At 38.5% G+C, this 14,902-nt stretch overlaps 1 protein-coding gene across 1 annotated transcript; it reads left to right on the top strand.

The window, feature by feature from the left end:
* Positions 1 to 213: 213 nt before the first annotated feature.
* On the top strand, positions 214 to 14,011 carry tbx21 (T-box transcription factor 21). Its single transcript, XM_081392590.1, has 6 exons — positions 214 to 948; positions 8,927 to 9,081; positions 10,228 to 10,349; positions 10,522 to 10,680; positions 11,059 to 11,120; positions 12,167 to 14,011. The coding sequence occupies exons 1-6, from the start codon at positions 419 to 421 to the stop codon at positions 12,960 to 12,962; spliced, it is 1,824 nt and encodes a 607-aa protein (XP_081248716.1). The 5' UTR covers positions 214 to 418; the 3' UTR covers positions 12,963 to 14,011.
* Positions 14,012 to 14,902: the final 891 nt, after the last annotated feature.

Raw genomic sequence — 14,902 nt, 5'->3', positions numbered from 1 at the left:
ACTCAATGAATTAACATTGTAACGATTGTTCAGTTCTATTAAGTGAGTATCAAACTGAAGCCCCTGATAAAAGGGGAAGGCCCGTCCTCGCGCATCAAGCCTATCACGCCCAGTCTAAGTGTAAAGCCCACCTCCGAACCAATTACATTTCGAGATATGGAAACATAGGTTCTTATCATGTGTTTTAAGTCCGATTCCTATTCCAAATACTACATAGTGGTAATGTCTTCAACATATTAAGATAAATCAAAGGGAAGATTGCCCAAGTAGTTTAAAACTAGAATACACTGCGCGCTTTGCAGACAAGCTCCAGAACTTGCAGTTTATATAAAGTTTGTATTAGAGTCTTATTTTAAATGTTAAAGTATACAGACGGTAAACCTATGACACCTCTAGTGAGCTCGGACCGGTGCTGCAGATGGGCGGCATAGGCAGGAATTTGTATCTCAATATGTTGAATGGAACAGACGCGCAAAGTTTCGCCAAAGACGCAGAATTAACCAGCCACCTGCACCGAAACCGCGACTTATCGGACTTCAAAATGGGCATCCAAGACACGAGGTTTTACTACCAGGACTCGATTCCAAACGGACAGGACAGTTTGACGTTGCCGTTCCACGCTGAGCACCACCAAAGTGCGGGAGCGCAGACGGGGAGGTTTTACACACCGGCTCCGCTCGGCAGCTGTCACTTCACCAGCCGGAGCGGGACGGGACATTACGTTCCAGCCGGAGCCGATGCGTATTCTTCAGCCAACGGTAAAGACGTGTACCCGAGCAGCGCAGACAGCTACACGGCTTCTTTTCAGCACGGGTACCCGCGAGCACCGATGTACACTTTACCTGGTCTACAGGTGTCCGGGAAGACACAAGTGCTCCTCAACAACTACCCGCTGTGGGCAAAGTTCCACAAGTATCAGACAGAGATGATCATAACGAAACAGGGACGGTAAGAAGCCTTTTGGTTAGCCACTCTTTAATAGCCTATGTCATTAGCATAGACGTTTGTTTTCATGGCAGATTTTATTTTATTTTTGTGCGTAATTAGAGAGTAAGAAACTGGTCATTCAGCATTTCCAAATGCCCCATTTGAATGTTAATTCCTCTTACTTTTGTACTTATGATTGCCAGCTGTGCCATCCAGGGCAGGTGGGCATGAAATCGAGTCCTTGGCATAGCTGTGTGTCTTAAATTTAGAAGCCTAATTACAGAGAGATCTTTTGATCTAATCCCTTTTTTTTCTACCAGACCGCGACCTGGTTTCACTTTTTGTCCAAAGTAAACAAATACTGTTAGCACTTTGTAAAATTCTCTCACTGTACCTATATGCACTTTGACACAATTTTTTGAAACTGAAATGACCTTATTATTTGAAAGAAATCTGACAGGAGCTTATGAGAACTGGTGATGTTTTTATATTTTATTTAATTTAATTTAATTTTTGATTTAAGAATGTGCTGACCAAACTTAGTTATCACGAGTAATTAAAAAGAAAAAAATATAAATACAAACTCAATATTATGACTTATAAACTACTGTGGTCCCTAGAGAGGGAGAGAAGTTCTTTGACAGGTCAGCGAGCATTCATATCTAAACATGTTCCTGATGATTATAATCTACAGATGTGCAACACTTTAATTTCAGAGCTGCTTTCGAGGCATACGTAACATAGTCATTGCATGATATGGATTTAAAATATCATCTGATAAAACTTTATAATTATTTCTAAGTAGGCCATTATATGTCAGTTTGGTAACGATATTTATCACAGAATCTTTCTAGCATATGTGCATTAAAATAATAATAATAATACTGAAAACTGTTGCACTGACCAATAATATCTAAGCTCATCTCACCTGCCACCATAAAAAAATATTTCTGTTAAAATATATGAGAATTGACAGCATCAGAAATCTAAGTCTAATAGGAGGCTAAGCAAGCGGGGGAGAACGCTCACGCTTTAAGTTCAAAGAGTTATTAAAAATATTTATTTCAGAAATAAAAAGTAACACTTAGAGACTGTATTTTACTCAGTATTTTTCAGCATGCAGAAGATACTATACAATGTGCATTTAAATAGGGTTTTGAATGCAAATCGCCTAACTTTGAAATGAAGAGGTGACAAAATGTTTTTATCTTAATGTTTTAATATATGACTGAATTTCACATTTTACTGCTACAACAAATCATAGCATTATCACTTTAAAAACACTGCTGCCACGGTCATCACTCTTTATTTTATTTTGGACTATACTTTTACGTACCATAAAAAATACGAATCCTACATAGGCTAAATTTTCAAAACAGAGATATGTGTTTATTTGTATTTGTTTTATATTATTATTATTGTTAGTTTGATAGGTTATACACAGATATGCATGCATCTGTGTGTACGGTATAACTGTTTGTGAGTGTGTGAGCACGCTTTTGTAACCTGTAACCTACAGGCAGGGGTCTTGAAGCCTTTTGCAAACCGCATTCAGAATGAATACATGCATAAAGAAAGAAAACATAATGAAATAGCACATACATCATGTAGTTTATTAATGGTATAAATTACAAAGGAATGTTACACATAAAATACTTCGAATCACCCTTGTAGTAACTAAACAGGCTGTTGTGGGAATCGAGTGGCTCATAGATTATTCAATATTTCACGTAAACCTTGTTTGGTTTGATTCATCATTTTTAATGCTATCATGACATTTAGCCTCTGAATCATTACATTTCCTGTTCGTATCTGATCTAAGTGAAGTTATCTTTTCACATTCTAGAAATTGCACCAGTTTGAGTCCATTTATTTAAGTGCACGTGATTTGCTGCGAATTATTATTATGTTCTGTTATATACGGTATAACACGAGGGTTATTTTATTGGTTTTCATTGCCAGTGAGTGTCATAGCTCATGTAATTCTGCCCAAGACAGGAAGTGGAAAAGTAAGGAGGAGGGGGTGGTACGTTTGGGGGTAAAGTTGGTTGAGCACCAGTGAGACTCTGATGGCCATACACATCAGTGGAGGTATAGCTTTGAAGTGCAGGAAATGAAGGAAGGCACTTTCTTCCTCTCTCTCGCTCTCTTTCTCGCTTTTTCTTTGCTCTCTCTCCACTGGTCTGGTACCCCGTGAGCGCAGTGATGCACGTTTCCTCAGAAGTCGAAGTGCAGTCCGAGTCAGGGCTTTGAAATGCACCATAAGACCCACAGTCTAAGACGAGAGCAGAGGTCTTCGGCCCTTTTCAAGTCGAACTCTAAAACTGGCCCCTAACCTCACCCCTGCCACCAGGTTTCACAAACTTAAACAGGCACAGGCCATCAGCTCTAAACATAGATTGGTGTAGGTGAGCGTTGTCTTGCTTTTTTGCTAGTCTGAGAGGCAAATAAAGCAACAAGAGGGTGCCAAATGACACTAATAACGACTGAAATTCATAAAAATGTTACCTCACAGAACATTAGTGGGAGGGATATGAAACTACAGATGTTGTCAAAGATCCATTCCATTGCATGTTCAGTGGTTGATAAATACTAAAGATAAAAAAAATGTCTTATTTCAAACGCATCAGCAACATACTCCTTAAAAGAGGAACTAGGGTTCTTAACTGTTGTTGTCAATATATATATATAAGTCAATATATAAAAGTAATAAAAGACATTCTGGCCTCTGGTGCTTGTATGAAATGTGAACGAGTAGGTTCTTTGTAGGTTTGGTGAAAACCAAACTCTGAGGAGTCATGGGTCTCTGCTTTATGTGTAAATAAAGCTGTCTCTCCGCTTCAGTGGAATCACATGTCTCATATTTAACACCGCAAAAATCTTGAAATTTTCCAAGCATTTGTTTATTGGCTAAAATTGCGTATAGTGAAACTCTTTACTCACACACAGCATTATCACTTTATGGTAAATATACTGCACAATGAGCACAAACCATGCAGCACAGCAGAAAGTTGCACATGAATAATTTATCTGGCCTTCATTTGGCCTCCCTTAAATTGCAGCATTAGGTAAGATAATAAAGATGGCAATTATAAACAAAAAAGTATGGACACTTAAAGGGATGGTTCACCCAAAAATTCCAATTCTGTCATTATTTACTCACCCCATGTCGTTCCAAACCTGTATGACTTTCTGTCTTCCGTGAAACATAAAAAAGATGAAATGACAATGAAAGTCAATAGTGACCAAAGCTGTTCAGCTGTTCAAATATCTTATTTTGTGCGCTGCAGAAGAAATAAAGTAAATGATGACAGAATTTTCATTTTTAGGTGAACTATACTATCCTTTTAATAATGTATGAACTGCATTCTTTGCATTGCACACTGTAAAAAAAATATTTTTCGAAGTTATATATTTAAAGTTGAAATTCAATTTTTAATTCAATGTGCCACTTGCCATTACTTTGAAATTACTTGTGAAATTCACTAGCAAAGTAAATCGTACACCATTTAACCAATTATCTGCGAACGGATGATGCTAGAGCTTTTCTCAGCGCTAACTTCACTTTTCTTAGCCGTTTTTTGACTACTAACAGATTTCAAGGTGCTTTTAGTGAATGTAAAAAGTTCAATTTAGGACAGGTTTTCAATTTAAAGCCTGTCCAACCTCTTTTTGTGTTTTGCTTGAAGAGTTTTGCTTGAAACATGATACTAATATAATTTTATAGTCACTTATAAAGCATTACGACAAAATAAACCTTTGCGATATCAATGCATCGGTTTTATTAAAATTCTTAAGGCCGTCCAGGCTCTGCATAAAATGCAATCTCTCCTCCTGCACCATCAAGGTCTCTCTGTCTGTAGCCTTTGAGCTTTCTTTCTTTCTTTTTTTTTCAACTAACAATCACATCCTGTTTAGCTGCATGGTGGCATGGAGTATGCAGTCTTGCTGCAAAAAGCCAGACCTCAGAAGCAGCAAACTTGTTGAATAGTCACCGCTCACTACAGAACAGATTGATGGCTGTGTACATGATTCCAGCGGTACCCCATCAAGCAGCTCTGACAGAAACAGATGATTTGTGACAGTAGCACATCAGCAGAACCCTGTCGAGATCAAAGGGATCGTCTGTACATGTATCTGTGGTTGCTGCCTGCTCCATTTCCAGCCACTGTTTTTCAGCAGCATGCTACAAACTCATCACTACAGCAATGACAGCTCTCCAACATCAGCAAATATATGGTGGTTTCTGAATGTAACCACATTCACATAATTGCTTGAATAACCACGTAAACATGCTGTGCTTACTGTACATGCCAATCTGCTTGTGTCATGTTTGATATTTTACCTTTACGTATAAAAAACTGGCAGACTGGCATGTTCGCAGAAGAATCAAGACTACGAGGATGACACAAACTAGACCTGAACTCCTGTCCTGGCAAATCAATGACAGGCTCGGGGAGAAAGCCCCCTCACCAGTCTATATCCAGACAGGGTTTTTTTTATTTGATGGTCCCTTCCTGTCTTTTTTACTCTGCAATTTACTCTTCTTGTGCTTAGGGGAAACACATATATGTATGGAAAACTGTATCTTCCTAGAGTCCTAGACAGCAGAGGAGGCATTTTTGTTTGGCAACCACCTACTACCGTGTTCATGGCTCCATCACTGAGTCAAGGAGTGGCAGATAAGTTTCCAAAGGTTAACCTCTAACTTTTTTTTGAAACCTTAAACTCCTACTCATGCAAAAACATTCCTCTCAGTGGTGAACCCACTGGTTTCCCCCTCTCCAGGTACTGATTTCTTATAAATGTCTCATTTTTAAAAAGTATGACAATTTCTGAGGCTCAGTCAGATGAGGAAAGTGACTGCCACAGACGGTATAGTTATAACTCAGAACGAGGAGGCATCGCATGAGCGCTGAATGATACAGAGACGATTCTGGTTTCTGTTTTCACTTATATTGACAACTGATGTGGAAGAAGAAACCCTTCACCTGTTGGATCTCTTCACCAGCACAAGGCCCGACAATGCCAGGGCTCCATCTGAGAATGATGATTGATTACAGCTGCCCGTGGGTGGGCAGTCCGTGCGCTTGTGTTATGCCACCCTGTAGCAAACAAGCGTCATCACGCTCCACTCCTCGATATCAGGCGTCCTTTACCCTTCTTGAAAAGAGAAACTTATTGCAGTTCGAAAAATCTCTTAATTCTCTCTTTCTAAAACAAACCGGTGATTCTTTATTTCATTCCACTCACTGAAGCTAGTGTAACTTCTTGGAAACACAAAATGAAATATTTAGTAGAATGTGCATGCGCTTTTGCATAAAAAAGTAGACAATGACTGTAGAGTGTTGAACTCCGAAAAGTACAAAAAAGTACAGAACATAACATTGTACTGTTGTTATTTGCTGTTATTAGAAATTTTCCCTTTGCTGTAACTCACTGAAACTTTTCACACATTTTTTACATACACATATCGGTTTTTTTTTCTTGTAGAACAAGTCAGACATCATTGGTTCTCATGTGATCACACTGCATGAGATAAATTATAATATAATTTGCATTTGCACTATGGTGGTGGTTGAGGAGAGACCCTTGACATGATTGTAAAGCTCTTTGGGTGTACAGTAGTACATATGAAAGTGCTATATAAATGCTTCATTATTATTATTACTGTTACAACTATTTCATTAAATGTAAAATGACTAAACTTCACTGTTTGTTTTAATCATAAATAGTTGTATTAACATTGTTTTATGGTTAGACTTACACAGATTTTTTTTTTATGTTTTTGAAAAAAGCCTCTAATGTTCACCAAGGCCAGATTTATTTTATACAATAAAAATAATAAATATATATATATATATATATATATATGTATATATATATATATATATATATATATATATATATATATATATATATATATATATATATATATATATATATATATATATATATATATATACATATACAATAAAAATAATAATATTGTGAAAAATTACTACAGTTAAAATGCCTGTTTTCTATTTTAAGATATTTAAAAATGTAGTTCATGTGATGGCGATATATTTTCAGAAGTCAGTGTCACATGACACTTCAGAAATCATTCTAATATTTGGCGCTCAAGAAACATTTCTTATTATTATCAGTGTTGAAACCAGATGTGCTTAATATTTTTGTTGAAACCATTTTTCAGGGTTATTTGATGAATGGAAAGTTCAAAAGAACAGCGTTTATTTAAAATAGATCTTTTTTGAATCAATGTAAAAGTCTTTACTGTCACTTTTAATGCATCCTTGCTGAATAAAAGTATTAATTTCTTTAAAAAAAAATAATAATGTCATGTTACTAATGTTAAAAAGTATTACAAAATCGTTTCTTAAGAATTAGCCTACAATTTCCACAAATGTGTCCAAAATAAACAATTCTATATCCATGTACAAAGTAAAATTTCTATATAAAGCAGAACGAATTCCAATAATGTGACCCCCCTGCTCTTCCAAATAGGAAAAAAAGGTTTATAGTTTCACTCTGAAAGCTCAAAGGCACAGGAGACAGGACAGAGAGTGAGAGATTTTTATAACCTAAATCCATTCTGAGCCATTTACAAATTATTTGGTCTGTATCCAGTTCATGGAATTGATATGATACAGACACAGATATGAGAAGACAACTGCACTTGAGTGTCACCTGACAGGAGCATCCGGCTGAGGGGAAACATACAAGCATGAGCAGTAGCCTGTAACTGTCGAATCTATTGAATGAGAGGCAGCCGTGTAGCATAGACGTCATCTCTGGAGTGTATTAGTGAGAACGAAAGCGTCATAGTATTGGGTGAGGTTGAATTGAAGCCAGCATTGCTGATGTCAAAAGTTTGTTGAATCACAATTGGTGCTAAGGTGAAAAGGCACAGAAACACGGCAAATACTGGGTCTTTTGCAGGAAGTGTGTGCCTAAGTGTATGCGTCTTTGGAAACTTCACCCTATGGGACACACTGACCTCCCAGTTACCTCCTCTCCATCAGTGCACTGTGATCAAAATCTGTCTAGCAAGGAAAACTACAGCAATCAAGCAGATGCATCTCCTAACATGTTTTATTAATAGTCATATTAAAGATTCACATACAGCCTGCTCCCAGTTGCCTCTCTATCGCAATGAATGTGCCCACATAACTATTGCTCACCACCAAATACTCACCCTCATATATAGGGATCATATCAGATATGAATGATTTCTTAATTTATGTGTCAGTCGACAACATTTTTGATGTTTAATTGAATTGAATTAAAACATTTCATAACATTTTTCCATCATCTAGCACAATCTTAGCATAAAGGACAGTGTAATTTTAACATTTTAAACATAATCATTTTTAAAAACCCAATTCCTTAAAGGAACACGCCGACTTTTTGGGACTTTAGCTTATTCACCGTATCCCCCAGAGCTAGATAGGTCCATACATACCCTTTTCATCTCCGTGCGTTCCGTATCTGTCTGACGCACCCACCGCTAGCCTAGCTTAGCACAAAGACTGGAGGTAAATGGCTCCAGCTAGCATACTGCTCCCAATAAAAGACAAAATAATGCCAACATTTTCCTATTTACGTGTTGTGATTTGTATAGTCACAGCGTGTACAACAAGGTCACATGAGACACAGCTACTAACCGTATGCATACTGGGAACTATATTCTCAGAAGGCGAAGCATGATTTGCTCACAGCGCCTGAGAAGCCCCTGTGGTGAGGAGCAGAGAGTTCGCTCAGAGTTGGAGTAAATGACTCCGCCCAAGTAGCAGTGCTTCGCCTTCTGAGAATATAGTTCCCAGTATGTCTCATGTGACCTTGTTTTTTGTAAAACATTTCTTTGCTTATCGCTATTGACGAGAATCACTACATCCCTAATAACTAGTTAAGTCCGTGACCTCAAATCTTTATCCATAACAACAGCATTAATGCATTCCTCTCATCTCAATGTGTTTTCTGATCTGTCTGTCAACAGGAGGATGTTCCCTTTCCTCAGCTTCAACATCACCTCACTGGATCCCTCGGCTCATTATAACATATATGTGGACGTGGTTCTTGCTGACCAGCATCACTGGAGATACCAAGGAGGCAAATGGGTCCAGTGTGGAAAGGCAGAAGGCAACATGCCAGGTATCCGATAGTAATACACTGCCTTTTCCTGGCCACTATCTACATTTAAACCCTACAAACAAGATAAATGTCTTTATCTGAATTGTGGTTTTCACGGTGTGGGTGCTTTTTGAGCAATGCAAGAAAACTTCACACACACTGAGCTGAGTCTTTTTGTGGCTAGAAATGCACGAGTGTTTCTGATACCACCGTATGCCACAATCAAGAGGAACCTATGAGCATGTGGCCCACCACAACATCTTGCACTGCAACTTCTGTTCATGGGAGATTGCATTGTAGTGCTGATGTAAAACACTTGCCATTGCACTCTTAATTGGCTTATTCTAATCAATTCATAAAGTACAATATTTTTTTGCTGGAAATATACTCATACTTATGTCTTTCTTAAACTTAAACTCCTTACCTATCCTTTCCTAAATATGGCATGTACCCATGCAGCAAAAAAATAAAAAATAAATAAATAAATAAATGTTCTAAGAACACTTTGCTAATATTCCCCTAAAGTTACGAAAACCTTACTTCTGAATGTTATCTCGACATTTAAACATTTAAAGTGCCAATAAAAAAATATATATATATTTATTTTTTATATAATTTTGCAAACATTATGGGAACGTTACTTTTGAATGTTCTCTGAATGTTATGAAACTAATGTTTAAAAGAAAAAAAAAACGTTTCAGATGTTCCATGACCAATGTCAAAAATAATGTTTATGTATAAATAATGTTTAACATTTTGAGAACATTATCTATTCTGAAAAAAAATATTGATTACAGTTTCCACCAAAAACATTTTGGTGGACAAGTAGCACAAATTTTTTCAGCATTGATAATAATTAGAAATGTTTCTTGAGCAGCAGATCAGCATATTAGAATGATTTCTGAAGGATCATGTGACACTAAAGACTGGAGAAATGACTGGTGAAAATTCAGCTTTGCCATCAAAGATATAAATTACATTTTAAAATATATTAGAATACAAAATAGTGACGATATTTCACATAATATCTACATTTTGATAACAAAAATACTTTTTTCAGAAACCACCATGTCATTGACAGTTAAATGTGGTTTAAATACATGCATTTTTAAACTGCAATGAGTGTATACATTTTCATTAAACTTTTTTTTTTTTTTTTTTTTACAGGAAACAGAATGTATATGCACCCAGACTCCCCCAACACTGGGAATCACTGGATGAGACAGGAAGTTTCTTTTGGCAAACTGAAACTTACCAATAACAAAGGCAGCTCTAACAACATAGGACAGGTAATATAATAAAAAAAGCAGTCTTATGACAGCATGCCTACTCCTGAGTCATCTATGTCAACATTGGTTGTAGTCAAACAGAGAGTACCATTTGGGTTGAATATATAATCCTTCTGTGACACCATATCATATCTGCACTATTTCACTGACTATTGCATTGCTTGGTATACAGATGATAGTGCTACAGTCGCTGCATAAATACCAACCACGTCTTCACATCGTGGAGGTAAAGGAGGATGGAACGGAGGATCCCTTCCTGACCTCTAAAACTCAGACGTTTGTCTTCCCTGAGACTCAGTTCATTGCCGTCACTGCCTACCAGAATGCAGATGTAAGTCACGTCATCTGAACACATCATGCTGTGGGTTATTTTTTTATTAATCAGATTGCAACTGCACATAACCACTGCTTCCAGCAAACAAAGAGACATCACTGTGTGGGACGACCCAGACGAGATAGTTGTGTTATGTCTGCACATTGAGTCTGTGATGTTTGTAAAGAGTTGTGTGTGCTAGAAATGTTAACAGTGGCTGTAGGAAAGAGGATTAGTGTAATGCATGAATTATTTCGTTACGACAGTGATCTATCAGTCTCCCTGACTGTGCGTCATGTGCCCATGTGGCTTTACTCTTACCCTCTTTCTCTCTCTCTCTCTCTCTCTCTCTCTCTCTCTGCCCTTTCTCCAACCCCTTCCCCTGCCATTTCACAGATCACTCAGCTGAAAATAGACCATAACCCGTTTGCTAAAGGTTTCCGGGACAATTATGACACGTAAGTAAAAGAAAAATTGGTCTCTGTGGAACTATCTGTCTGTCTGTCTAATTTTACAGGTACCTAAATTACAGTTAGGCCTATATGAATTTACAAATCTTTTAAATTCCACTTCCTTACATTTCAATTCGAATTGCAATTCTACATCTTGTTCGCTACCTCAGTTGTGAATTTAAAAGGCATTCTCACTTCAATTAATGGTAAAACAGTATTAAAGCCCCCTGTAGTCAGTAATTGTATTCCTTATAACTCATCTTTGATAACCAAAATTACATATTTAAACGTTTTTTTCCTGTGAATTATTTTTTTTATTCATGCCTTAAAACTGATTGAATGTAGAAGAAGAAATGGAAGAGTGAAGTACAGGCTCGTAAACAAGTCGAGAATGGTAATATGTTTTATGTATCTCTTTCTACAACGTCGGACACATAACGGTAATTAATACGATTAGCCTTTGGCTTGCCTACGTTATCAAACAGCTAATAATGTGTTGCTAATTTTACACAAACCCAACGGGAAGTTCATCATCTCAGAGTCAGACAGCTGCCTTCTAAAAAAATCTGCATCTGTAGAAACGCTTTGAACAAATTAGAATGTCAGTGGAGACATTGTAATATACATCATATACATAATTCACCCGCTATATTGCTAAATGTACCCGATTTTTCATATCAACAGAAAAATATACCAGGATAACCTGGCTTCTCTCGAGACCGCAGTTAATGATATGCGAAACCCCTCCCGCACGTTGACGGGATTGGCTACTAGGTAGTTTGTGACATCAGAAACACCGGCGATTTCAAACCGCGTTTTTGAGACAGTCTTTAGATCACTGCACTTTTAAAGAGAAAATACTCAGCAATGGTGTTGACTTATGAATTTGCACTTGGTTTGTCTTAAAACATATTAAAAACACCACATAGACATATAATCAACATTAAAAACTTGATTTTCATCAATGGGGGTTTTTAACATTAACGAATTAACATTTCAGGAGGGGTTTTGTCTGTTGAAGTTGACCTTTGACCCTCTCTTTTTTCATGTAGGCTGTACGCACCTCCTGACTCGGACCGCCTCACGCCTTCCCCAACCGAAAGCCAGCAGCTCCTTCCAGGCGGTTGTTACCCTCACCAGCCGTACTTGTCTGACCAGTACATGAGTCCCCTGTCTCAGAGTCGTTTCTACAGCCGCGAGCCCGTCAGCATGACCCAGCAGTGCCCCAAAGACCCCGCCGCCAGCCCTCACAGCCGCTGGTACCTGTCCAGCCAGCAGGGGGTGCCGCCGAACCGACTCGACTTCAACGCGTACGAGAGCGAATACCCTTCCAACAGCCTCTACAAACCCTTTCCGCTTCAGACGTCCCCCCACCACCCGCTGAGCTACTACCCTGAAAGCCACTTTGCCTCCGGGCCGGTGTCCGCCGCCAACCCGGGGCCGTGGAGCTCAGGACGTCCCTCAACGCAGTACCTAAATCACCCACACCACAGTAAACCCGGGTCTAGCATCGGCTGGTTCCGAACCGTCTCATCCCCAGCCGCGTCGTCATCTCCCTCAGCAGCGAACTCACGCTTCCACCCCTCCCCGTCGCTCCTCGAGCCCCAGCGCCAGCCACTGCTCCAAGAGAAGTCCAAAGAGTCCGGGGAGGACACTTGGATGGAAGCCCCCTCGGTTAAATCGGTGGACTCTGCCGACTCAGGTCTGTTCGAGGGAGGAGAGAACAAGAAGAGGCGCGTGTCGCCGTATACGTCCAGCACGGAAAATTCCCCTCCCAACCGCAGCGCGGAGACTTGCGAAAAAGACAATTGCAGTGATGCGGGCTACTACGGCTTCTACACCCACTGAAGAGCAACAGTCAGACTGCGCTCCTACTGTCTTCCACCCACCGTCTGTCTGCATGATCCGAGACACAGGGATCAAGCTCTCTGTGATAGTAGCTACAGTGCCAGGTGTTAGCTGGCCCCTCTGTGCTTTGTGTTCCCTGTGTTAGATGTTTGGGGGTCATGTGGAGGTGTTCTGAAGGTCACGGCCGCACAAAAGATGAAGACGATGTGACTGCGCTGAGACAGTGGCCTGGAGACACGGAGACAGACAGACCTGTGTGACTTTAGCAGCTGAAGATTTCACAGCACACCTGCTGACACTCCCCCAAAGGAACTGTCTCTGTCCCCCTCATCAGCCACAGACACGAAAAACACCTCACAAAAACCCACGCGCCACAAGCACACTCGAAAAAACAATCAAATCGTTCTTGTCACATTCTTTAAAGACGTGGACTTAAAGAGATGGTTCACACAAAAATGAAGTCTGTCATTATTTACTCGCCCTCATGTCGTTCCAAACGCGTATGACTTTCTTTTTTTTTTCCTGTGTAACACAAAGAGGACATTTTTAAGAAATTGCAACAAAGTACTTATAAAAGTCGCTAAAGGCACCGTAAAAGTAGTTCATACAACTCATGTGCTACATGTCAAGATTTGGATGAGAAACAGACATGAAATTTAAATCTGGTATCTGCTGTTCGGACATTGGATCTGCAATTCGGACATGGCTTGTTCTTTCATGAACGCACCAAAGGAGAGTCATAGCGGATGAATGACTTAAATTTCAGTCTGTTTCTCATCCAAAGCTATCGTATGGCTGCAGAAAACCTGGAATTTTGTGCACAAGCCTTTTAATCGGTCTCTAAATTACATGAATTTGACTCACTCAATATGTGATGCTTTGGACCTGTAAGCATGTGCTGTTGATCTTCAAATTGGCTTCAGCAATGGTTGCTGTAACATAGCTGTTTTTCAGATTGTAAAAAAAAACTGTTACTGTACAATAATACAATGTTGTCTCATTGTAAACAACATTAGACATTTTCATATTAAACAGATTTATATTTAACCAGGCTAATGTTGCATGCATTTGTGAGCTGCATAACAATTCAGCACAATACATTGTGCATTCGAATGCGAGCCTTCATTACAGTACATTTGTATGTCCAGTCAATCCCAAAATGCAACCCTACAGGGAGCACAATCAATAACCGCATTAAAGCCTAGGCCACTCAGACAACATATGCTGGAAAAAAAAAGAGCCACGATGTCTAACAGACCATGGCTCTATGTGCACCAGCTGGGATTCCATCTTTTAATAGACAGACATAACATGGTTGATAGAATGCATTTCAGTTTTATCAGTTTCTACAAAAATGTTAAGCAGCACAAATGTTTTCAACATTGATCATAATAAGAAATGTTTCTTGAGCACCAAATCAGCATAGTCAGTTGAACTTAACTTAAAAAAGTTAGGCTGTTGCCTTAAAATTAAGTAATAAGCTTCATGGATAATTGAAAAAATTAAGTTATGTGAACTTGACAGTTACACAACTTAATTTTTTCAATTATGCATGAAGTTTACTTACTTAATTTTAAGGCAATGGCTTTCCTAAAAAAAATTTAAGTTCAGTCAACTGATTACTTTTTACTAAGTATATGTGTATATATGTATGTATGTATATATATATATATATATATATATATATATATATATATATATATATTGCACTGCTTCAGATAGAAAAACACAAAACAGGCAGAGAAAGAGAGTTGAAGATTAATAAGTCAAAGGGGGAAAATAGCGTGCAGATTTAAAATGCTATACTGAACCTGTATATATATATATAGAGATCATAGTGTTAGAAGAGTAAATCTTCTAAAGATTCTTCTAAAATCTCTCTAAAGTGTCATAGTGCTGAAAAACAATTTCACTTCTACCACGTACTGTAGAAGTAAAAC

This window comes from Scardinius erythrophthalmus (assembly GCF_964197995.2).
Source record: "Scardinius erythrophthalmus genome assembly, chromosome: 18".
Classification (NCBI taxonomy): Eukaryota; Metazoa; Chordata; class Actinopteri; order Cypriniformes; family Leuciscidae; genus Scardinius; species Scardinius erythrophthalmus.
The sequence above is the reverse complement of the archived record's forward strand: the minus strand, read 5'-3'. Positions and strand labels throughout refer to the sequence as shown.